This window comes from Tachypleus tridentatus, chromosome 13 (assembly GCF_004210375.1).
Source record: "Tachypleus tridentatus isolate NWPU-2018 chromosome 13, ASM421037v1, whole genome shotgun sequence".
Lineage (NCBI taxonomy): Eukaryota > Metazoa > Arthropoda > Merostomata > Xiphosura > Limulidae > Tachypleus > Tachypleus tridentatus.
Window position 1 is genome coordinate 144,441,581 of NC_134837.1, and position 10,508 is coordinate 144,452,088.

A 10,508-nucleotide genomic window follows, 5' to 3' on the forward strand; every position below is an offset into this window, starting at 1 on the left:
TCAACCAAAACATCCATTGCAGTAGATACTGCAAGGAATAATAATGCAGCCATCATGATTCCAAGTTATACAACAAGGCTTGCTTGGCCCAGCTATTGCAGTTGTATCACCTATACAGCAAGATTCCAAAGGTATAGAGGATGAATATCTTACTTTGTTGCTAGATTAATTAATTCCAGTATTTTGCTGCAAAGCAGAGCAACAGGATACAATTATAATTCTGAATAATGTCACAATAAATGCAGAAAATTTATGACATCTGTGGCTGTAGCTACCCTGGAATGTTTAAACCAGTGGAACCTGAGTTAGATCAAGCAGAAGGGCAGCAATCAAATTGTACCTAATGTTATGATGATCAACTTGCTTCATGTTACATTGTAAGTGGCTTTAATAATATACAAATACAAAGTTACATCTACAGTGAATTATACCTGTAAGGACCTTATTCAACCTTGCCCTGCATCAGGATGTGAGCAGCAATCATATTCACCAGTGGGATATGAATAGAGAATTAAGATACAAGTTTTTAAGGAATTTTCTGATGTGTTTATGTGACCAGATTGCCAATTTGACTAAATTACAATAAAAAACATGCGTATACACAAGACACCCACTTAATGAAATAATTGTAACAAATACTTCTGTGGATCATTAGGGATGTTGTCAGTACTGAAATTAAGTACATGCTAAAAAAACGAATAATACAAGCTTATATGAAATTCAGGTTTTTGGAAAGGAATGTCAAGGTTTATTGTGGACTTTAGGCAGATTAGAAGAAAAATAGCGTTCATAAATACCTTTTAACTGCTGCGTAAAAATAATGTTTGGATATGACAGATAACACCTTTGGTTCAATAAACTACATCTTGCTCCTGGCTAATAGCAAATTGAATCAGATAACTGGATGATGAAAACAGACCTAGGATTGTTTTGAGCATTTGCCAAATGTTATCACCACTATCTGTATTATAGGAAGTTCAGATCATGTATCATTGAACTGGCTGACAAACTTCACATGACCAGAGAAGCTATGATTGTAGTACTACAGAAGTACAACTTTCCTGAGCACAAATTTTGGTGTGTAGGAAGCATCTATTCTACCCTAACATCCTCAAGTGTGATGGGTTGGATAACTAGAAGTGCAGACAATAAAGTGCGTGTACACTTGCTAAGTTTGTCAACCTTAACTACACCACAATTTGTCATGATGCAATTGAAGAACAGTCAGTTGGCTGTTCTCCACATCCCTCAGCTTTTGTACAAGAAGTGATCTGATGAATGATTCTCTAGTGAGTGCAGACACACTGTAGTGTTCCCAAAATATGCAAGGTAGTTGAGTTCTCTAATAACCAACATTAGGTATGTTACACCATACATGCAAGATATACAGTTAGGAAAAATTAGGTTGCCAGAAAGTCCCTAGTACATCAGCAGTTAATTTCAAAAGAGGAATGAGAAACTGATATAACATGTTGAAATGAATTTGCATTCCATACTTTCTGAGCACTTATGACTGCCAAGAAACAAGACAAAAAACAGATCTTTGCTTCATAGTTTGTTGAAAATACATACGTATAGAATATTTGTTATGTTACGGTTCACCACTTTCTGTAAGCCCACAAATGTGATGTGTCTTTTGAATAACCTTGTAGTATAAGCAATATTTTGGTCACTTACAGTTAGAGTAATCAAGGAAATATTGTTAATATATCATAAATATTCCAATTTTTATTTATTTAGGAAATATACATATGGAAATTCAGTAAGAGGTGTTTTTAGGAAACACCCTTAAAGATTCAATTTCTGACACATTTTTAAATAAAAGTTTAAACACTAGATTATGATCAGAGGGCTCCTTGAATTTTTAACTTCTCAATTGAAATTATTATTAAGTTTTACATATACAGCCATTCAAATGTTTAGGTTTTCAGTGGAATATTTTTCACAAATAAATGTAATCACAAAATAAATAACATTGAAATATATATATTAAGGATGATAATAATGATGTTTTATATGAATTAAGCTGTGTGATCAGTCAGTATCAATAAATATATTATTTAAACATTCTAACTTTAAAATGAGAAATGCACCTGGACATGACTTTGATACTTTCAAAAATGAATATATTTATGTCCTCATAGCTTCCTTTTCTTTTTTAACTTTGAAAGAGACTTTCAAAACAGTTAAAATAACTTGCAGAACAAAACACTTTAATATATGTGTTATCCTGGTTTTATTATATTTATTTTAATGCTCTGATGTTTTAAAATTTGGTATTCTTAATTTTTTAACTTCTTCTATACATTTTTTGGCTTCACTTAGAGCAACTTTATTTTTTAATCTTCTAGCTAACTGAAACCCTTTGTCACATGTTTTAAATGCATTTTGAAGATCTCCTTTCTGCATAAGTGTAACTCCCAAGTTACAGTAGAAAGATGGTAGATCCGAGCTTTCTTGTACTGCACCTCTATCTATTGCTTGATTTAAATAACTGATGGCCACATCAAAGTCTTTCCTCATACTGGCAACACTTCCAAGATCATTCATTAAAATTAAAGTTTTTGGGTGAAAAGGTCCATTGACCTTTTCAGAAACTGCTAAGGCTTTTTCATAAAGTTGCTGTGCATTTTTCAGATCCCCTTTAGACATTGAATGACGAGCATACCAATCACAGCTCATGGCCCATAAAACAATATCATCCTGTTCTATTTCTGTGAAAAAATCCACTTTTTCTAAATCAATAGATTGGATTTTTTTGTTCAGTACTTGAAAACAGTAACGAAATCCTTCTTCTGCTTTTTTATCAAGTTTTTGCTCACTGTATATGGTTGAAAGTTTCAACGACATTTCCAAAATTGCATTATCGTCTTTTGGAGTCCCAGATGCAATCATTCGTTTCATTACTTCAACAAAGAGTGCTTCTGCTATTTGATATTCTTGTTTTTCAAAGGCAATGTTAGCAAGTAAATCATATATATAGGTAATACCCTGTAGATTCATTTCATCTTCAGCAATTTTAAGGGCAACATGGAGGATCTGCTCTGCAGTATTCAAGTCTCCTTTCTGAATAGAAAGAATACCACGCTTGATTGTAGAGATAAGTACTTCTTCTTTTTCTTCATCTTTCTGGAAACCAAGAATTCCCAATATTCCAGCAAAGAGAGCATATCTTCTAAAAAAACTTGAATAAGAAAATTCATATTTAGTTTCTTTCTATTTAATATAAAAATGTATTATAAAAATAACACAGGTCTGCAAATTTAAAACTTCATAGAAGTTCTTTTGGTCTTAATAATAGATTTTTACAGCTGTGCATATTTTGAAAATATTACTCTTTTTCTATCACAAGGATTTTTGGGAAGGAAAATCATCAGATCAGATTATTATTTCATTTACCAGAGTAAAAATATTTTATCATTATGTTTAGATTTTAGGATGATTGATAAGACTATCATATCACTATTAGTCCAGAGAAATTTATAGCCAGTGGTTGTCAACATTTTAAGAAAAGCATAACAAAATGTGACCAGATTTCAATTAAAACAATTCATTGATGTAAAAGTACACATGATGTTTTGTGAGAAATCTGCAGATGATGGATAAAATGGATATCGTTTTTGGATTAAGCTAAAAGGAAGTACTGTAAAACATGTAAAAATTTCAAGACAATAAAACCATTGCAGACCAATGTAATAGGTCAAATATTACAAAAGTTTAGGTGGCAGTTACATTTTGCATTACATTAAGGATTATGAGTTTTATTATCATCCATCAAATTTTAATAAGTATATTTTAATGAACAATTATTAACTGGATATGGTTGCAACAAAGGATCTGTTTTCTGAAATCACCACTCAGTAACGATTTTATTCTACCCTTTCTGTTTTCAACACTAAAATCTGATTACTTAATACTGTTCATTATGTATTGAGCTTACATTTCCAGGACCACATGTATATCTTCATGTTTAATATTTCATTCAAGGTATTGATCTAATTTTATGAAATAAAAATAAGTCAATGATTTAAATATGGTTAAATTTTCAAAACATAACCCATCATAATGTAATCATACAAATAAACATATAAACTATGCATCTGTTTGACTTCAGCACAAAATCTGACTAAAATCTAACATTGTTTATAAGTTAGTCCTAAATTAATGAGCATGTTTTAAATGTGCTGCAAAAAGGTTGTTTCCTAAACAATTCTACAGGTCTTATTCTGTTAGCAAATGAAATCTTATGGCTTAAAAAAGTAGCACAGTAAATAAAAAAGAACAAAATATGTGGGTCACCACTAGTTTTAAGTTCCAAACACTTGTGACAAGAACATTAGGGATGGATAAGTGATTTTAGTATATAGTAGAATTATCACTTTGCTTTCTATATTATTTGTTTATCTCTTTTTCTTTTATTTTTCAATTAAGCTCACAGTAATTCTGCTTTATATGTCTATTTAACACCTAACAGTTAACTAGTTTGATTTGTTTAGTTTTAGTTTTAAAAAAATTAATAAGTAATTTTATGATATGTTCAGGTTGTTGAATAAATAATTTATGGCATTCACTTTGTCAAAGGTTACACTAAACCCCAGATAAACACAAATACTATACATTATTCATCATAAAAGTTACTCACTTAACCAGTAACTAAGAGCTTGGAAAAAACTGCAAAAAGTTAAAATGATAATGAAGTAATAACTTATGGATTTGAGAGAATTCCATTAAAAGTCACTTTTATTTCTCCAATACATGTAGAGTGTTAATCTCTAAAATAAACTGCTATCTACAGTGATAGAGGTTACAACTTCACAAGGGTAAATTTAAGATAGAGGTAAAGTTGAGAAATATTTAGGGAATCAGAGTTGGATATAGTGATTAGTTTTCTGTTTCTCTCAAAGAGTTGGGAAGCAAAATATCCTAGATGAACTAAATGGCCCTTCATTTCCAATAATTTAATATACAGATTTAAAATGAACAGACATGTAAAACTGTTCAATATATTTTATTCAGGTATTTCCTGTCCCATGGTTTTCCTTAAAGATCGCTATAATGTCTTCCTTTTCACAGATGCAATGCAATTTTCCATTGTCATAAGAATTACCAAAAATATTAACTGATTCACATAATACATCTTTAAAATTTAGAAAACACTATGTCAAAGTATAAGCTATTAAGTTCAATCAGTTTAGCTATCTTTATTACAGATCCATTTGTCCCTAAATTTAAGTTTATGGTGAAAGATATTAGCAACAATTGTGTCTGCAATCATAAAGAAATAAGGCATTTAAGTCATATTTGTACTTGTGAAAATTATTTTGAAAACTTTTTAGAAACATTTTTTTATACATTTTCAAGAATGGAAATGATGAAATAAAATTACATTCACTCAAGGAAAAGTTATCAGAAAAATTACATTTTTTGCATTTCTTCATGAATTGTTTTTTTTTTTATATGTAATCTATGTAATATGTTTATTTTCATTTGTCAAAAGTAGAAGAATATGAATGGACCACACATTTCCAATCAGCAAAACCAACTAAGAAAGATGAAATTCCTCAAGCAAATTTAAATTCCTTGATAATATGGGAATGTAATATTTCGATTGCTGATTTCAATATTAATACCACATCATATATCTACATCAAGTTAATCTTTTGTAATAATTTTTGGTGTATGTAACATAACACAATGTTTATGGACAACAAGGGATCTGTTGGTCTATTTCAGCTGTCCCATCCTTTAAGAAAAACTAAAACTATTAGATAAATAAATTAAAAAAGAAAAATGTAAAACTAGCCTTTACAATTCATATAGCTATCACATTTTCTTTTAAACTCACTTAAATTTACTGCCTCCACATTTGAAGGCAACTAATTCCATAGGCCAACCAGCCTATTTGAAAAATAAAATTGTTTTAGCTGAGGACAGCTTCCACCCTTCCGAAAATTTATATCTGTGTCCCCTAGTCCTACCATTCTCACCATTAGTATAAAAAGAGATGATGCATTAACACTATCAATTCCCTTAACAATCTTAAACACATCAATCATATCCCTCAAACTCCTTGTTTTCCAAAAGAAACCTCTCCTTGTAATGACAACCCCTCCTTCCCAAGCTCTATTCTTGTATCCTTCCAACTTTTCCAAAACTTCAATGCCATCCTAAGATAAGGAGATGTAGACTGAACACAATACCCCAAAGTTGGCCTAACCAGCAACCTATACAATGAAATAATAACTTCATTAGACTTGGATTCAGTATTTTTATAGATACGATCTAAAATCCAATTTCACCCACCACCAACAACAACATGCTACTTGGGTGGTTTAAGAAACTGATAAACCACTGCACCAAGAACCCTTTCTTTTATGACATTATTGAGGTTATTCCCTTTCAATTTATATTTCAACTTATGATAACCCTGATGCATTATTTTGCATTTATTATAATTAAAACCCATCAGTCACTTACTCAACTTACTCACTAAATAATGTAAATTCCTTTCTAAAGCAGCATCCTCTTCCTCATAGACAGCAAGATCTTAATATCATCAGCAAGTGTAAGTAATTTATTAACCATTCCTTCATTTGCATCATTGTTGTAATTTAAAAAAGCATAAAGATCCTAAACTGAATCATTAGGTATCTCACTTGTGACTTTAATCCAGTTTTACTGAACTCCGTTTATAACAGCCGACTAGTTTCTTCTATCCATCAACTCTTCTGTCCAATTAGCTAACTCATCCTCCACTCCTATATGTATATGCATTTACAAGACTTTTATGTGGCACCTATTCCAATGCTTTATGAAAATCCAAGTACACCAAATCTACTACCTTTTTCAAAGAATGTCAAAGATTTTGTCTTAGTAAAACCATGTTGAATATCCAATAAAATTCTAAACTTTGATAAATGACTTTGTAAAGCATCTTTCATCAGGTGCTCCAAAACATTTCCCACAACCGATATAAGACTAATGGGCCAATAATTACAGGGACAATTTTTACCACTTCCCTTAAAAGAGGAGTAACATTAGCCAATTTCCAATCCTTTTGCACCTGTCCAATATTTAAAGGCTTATAAGAAATCATAGCAAAGGGGCTCACATGTTCAATTCTTGGGGACATATCTGGTGTAGGAGCCTTATCATCCTTTGAACTTCCTGGTTGCTTTCCCTACAAGCCTCCAAATTAATGTGATCACCTTGTTTAGCTTTGTTTCCATTTATCAACTGTTCAAGATGTGGAATACTGCTTAAATTTTCATGAGTAAAAACTGAAGAAAAAGCAAAATTTAATAACACAGCCATCTCATAACAATCAGATACATGCTTTCCTTTATCATCCTTCAAATGTCCTCACCCCATACTGGTATTTTTTTATCCCTAATATGTATAAAGAAACCTTTACCATTAATTTTCACACTTTCAACCAATTTTGTTTCATACATCCTTTTTGATGTCCTAATTTCCTGTTTCACCAACTCTCTTGGTATTTTAAAATCTTTTAGCTCTCCTGTCAAACCAGTCAATTTAAATTTCTTAAATCTGTATTATTATTATTTTTAATGTAATTGATTACACCCTCTGTGAAGCAAACCTGGTTTTGTACTTGTAGCCACTCTACTTTTAATAGGGTGGTTGATTTTAGAACAGGTTGCCTTCAGAACATCTGTAGGCAGTAAATTTAATTGAAATTAAGTGAAAGCTTGTTAACTATATGAGCTGGTTTGGTGGATTTAATTTGTCTACTAGTTTTAGTTTATTTTAGATGACGGGGCAGCCTAGATGGACGAAGAAGTCCTTTGTTATTCCTAAATATTTTGGTATTAATAAATCTAAATTTGGTGCAATTGTAATATTTTCCATATAATTCTCATCAAGACCAGGAATATTGGTAATATTTTCTCTTACAACACAACAAACAAAAGAAAAAACTTAAAAGCTCAACCATCTCATAATGTTCAACAAAATTTATTCCATCAGCATTTAAAACAATTCTCAATCTAAGAGCCTAATCCTGAACTTTAACATCTTGCATTCCTATAACTTACTTAAAAAATTATTCCTGCTATCAGTTTTAACATTATCAACACGCTGGTTTCAAAAAGAATTTTTCAATATTCTTACTTTCTAACCAAATCCTTAACATTCCTTCAGTTCTGTAATTCTTCAAACTTATATCTCAATTTAATTTTTAAATTTCCTAAACCTAGGTCATTTGTCCCTAATTTAGTTTTCTCTTTAAACATTATGTTTCAGTAAACAAATTATGCTGAATTTTTGCACTTTTGTTATTAGGAACTGAAAATTTGTAACCTTCATGTGGTGTTGATATACATTGAAGTTATTAGAACTAAGTATTATAATAGACCTCAAATTTATGATAAATATCATGTTAAATTGAAATGTTTTTCTTCTGTTTATCTTGTATCCTTTCAGTTTTATTTTGGGAGTTTTGAGACGTTTATAAAGTTTAGTTATAACAATTAAGACTTACCCTCTTGTTCCAGGATAATTTTCTTGAGCACTGGAATAAAATGAATGGCATACAAAATTAACATTTCTCACTTCAATGTTTAGAATATCGTTGCTACTTTCGTTTTGTTTTTTTAAAACAGTATTATGCAGTCTACTACTATTTGTAGTACTAGTACATGTTATAACGTTGCTACTACTACCAGTAGCAGTACTATTACTTATTTTAGCAAGATTCCTGTTAACCTTAGTTAGTCGTTGAAGAATTGATAAGTGTATTAACTTCTCTCTTCTTATTAAATTTATATTAAAAATTGTACCGTAAAACCTTGAAATATGACTATTAATATGACTTAAATTCAACAAAGGCCACGCCTTCCAAGCAATACTATACGCCATAACTTCATATATAATTATATTTCGCGTTCGGCTCAACAGTGGTAAGTATTTTGCAATATACAAACAACGAAGGTGATGAAAAGTGATCAAACACATTTTATTTACACGTTTGAACGTTCCAGAATAACTTATTCCATCACCAGCGAAATCTGAAAATTATGTTACAAAGATGATTATTACTACAGTTATAACACATCACTAATTTATTTAGTTATTAGAAAAAGCTGTAATAGGATGGATAAAACAATGTTTATATATATATATAGATAGATAGATAACACACCAGCTGAGTTACATATGAACATTTAGAACAACTTTAGGTCTAAAGAGCTTCATGAATCATTAAGGGTAGGGTGGTCTTTAGCTATGAGTATACTTTTTTTAATATACAGTTCAAAGTCCGAAGATCCTGAGATTACGATAGAAAAATTGTTATATGTCATATTGTAACCACATAAGTAGCAGGAGGTTGTTTCTCTTATATACTCCTAAATGTTCATAGACTCTAGTTTTCAGTGTCGTTTCGTTTTACCGATGTACGTGACCTTACAGTCACTACACGGTAAAGAGTCATTTTATTCAAAACTTCTTGGAAAGGTAGCTTGATTGACGAAACAGAAAGTGTCACCAATACAACGTTTGTAAAGGACAGGTTTCAATTCACGTGTGCGGTTTTCTAGCCATTTAATTCACTATAGTTTGTTTGTTTGTTTTTTGAATTTCGTACAAAGCTACTCGAGGGCTATCTGTGCTAGCCGTCCCTAATTTAGTAGTGTAAGACTAGAGGGAAGGCATCTAGTCATCACCACCCACCGCCAACTATTGGGCTACTCTTTTACTAACGAATAATGGGATTGACCGTCACATTATAACGCCCCCACGGCTGAAAGGGCGAGCATGTTTGGCGCGACGGGGATGCGAACCCGCGACTCTCAGATTATGAGTCGCACGCCTTAACACGCTTGGCCATGCCGGGCCTTCACTATAGCATAAAAAACTATTGGCTATCGTAGACACCCATAGAGGATCCCATTGCGATTCCATCTACCTGGTCATACGTGACGTTATTACAGAAGAAATGGTTTAAATTAGTGAAGAGTACACAAAGTTCCAGGAATTGTGTGCGGCTAAATCCAAAGATGCTGTCTGTTCAGTGTTTGTGGGAAAGAGAAGGTTCACGATTAAATTTAAAGTTTCATTCAGGTGAATATTGATATATAGAGATTAATATCAAAACTGGCCACAAGTATTAATCGGCAGAGGGAATTTTAGAGACTTCAGAAGCAAAGATAAAATAACTAGTAATCGTAACTTCGTTAAAGGTGAAGGGTTTAAGGATAGGAATGATAAATTTAGACAGATTATAACTACAAAAGCCTACAGCTGAGAGAATAGGGCGGAGAGGGTATCCAGTTTTGTGTACCTTGGGTAAGCCACAAAGAATGCCGTGTTTGGTACCAAACGTGGTAATTTGTAGAAAAGTCGTCTCAGAGATAATATTTTGATTTTTGATAGTCTAGAGGACACGTAGGATCTTATTTTCTTCCTTAGACGTTAAGCATAACATGTCTGTATAAATATTTTATAATATAGGGCTTTGCGTCCGACTCTCAGTCATAATTGTTTTA

At 31.6% G+C, this 10,508-nt stretch overlaps 1 protein-coding gene across 1 annotated transcript; it reads right to left on the reverse strand.

Annotated features, from left to right (window-relative positions):
• Window positions 1-1,704: 1,704 nt before the first annotated feature.
• Ttc19 (tetratricopeptide repeat domain 19) lies at window positions 1,705-8,930 on the reverse strand. Its single transcript, XM_076477231.1, has 2 exons — window positions 8,504-8,930; window positions 1,705-3,184 (listed from the first exon to the last, which is right to left on the reverse strand). The coding sequence occupies exons 1-2, from the start codon at window positions 8,878-8,880 to the stop codon at window positions 2,251-2,253; spliced, it is 1,311 nt and encodes a 436-aa protein (XP_076333346.1). The 5' UTR covers window positions 8,881-8,930; the 3' UTR covers window positions 1,705-2,250.
• Window positions 8,931-10,508: the final 1,578 nt, after the last annotated feature.

Bases quoted from the DNA above. Each gene is read 5' to 3' on its own strand.
- Ttc19 (XM_076477231.1), bottom strand. From the start codon at position 8,880: ATGGCGTATAGTATTGCTTGGAAGGCGTGGCCTTTGTTGAATTTAAGT. The intron at 3,185-8,503 runs GTAAGTCTTAAT...TTCTTATTCAAG, and splicing joins AATTATCCTGGAACAAGAGG to TTTTTTTAGAAGATATGCTC.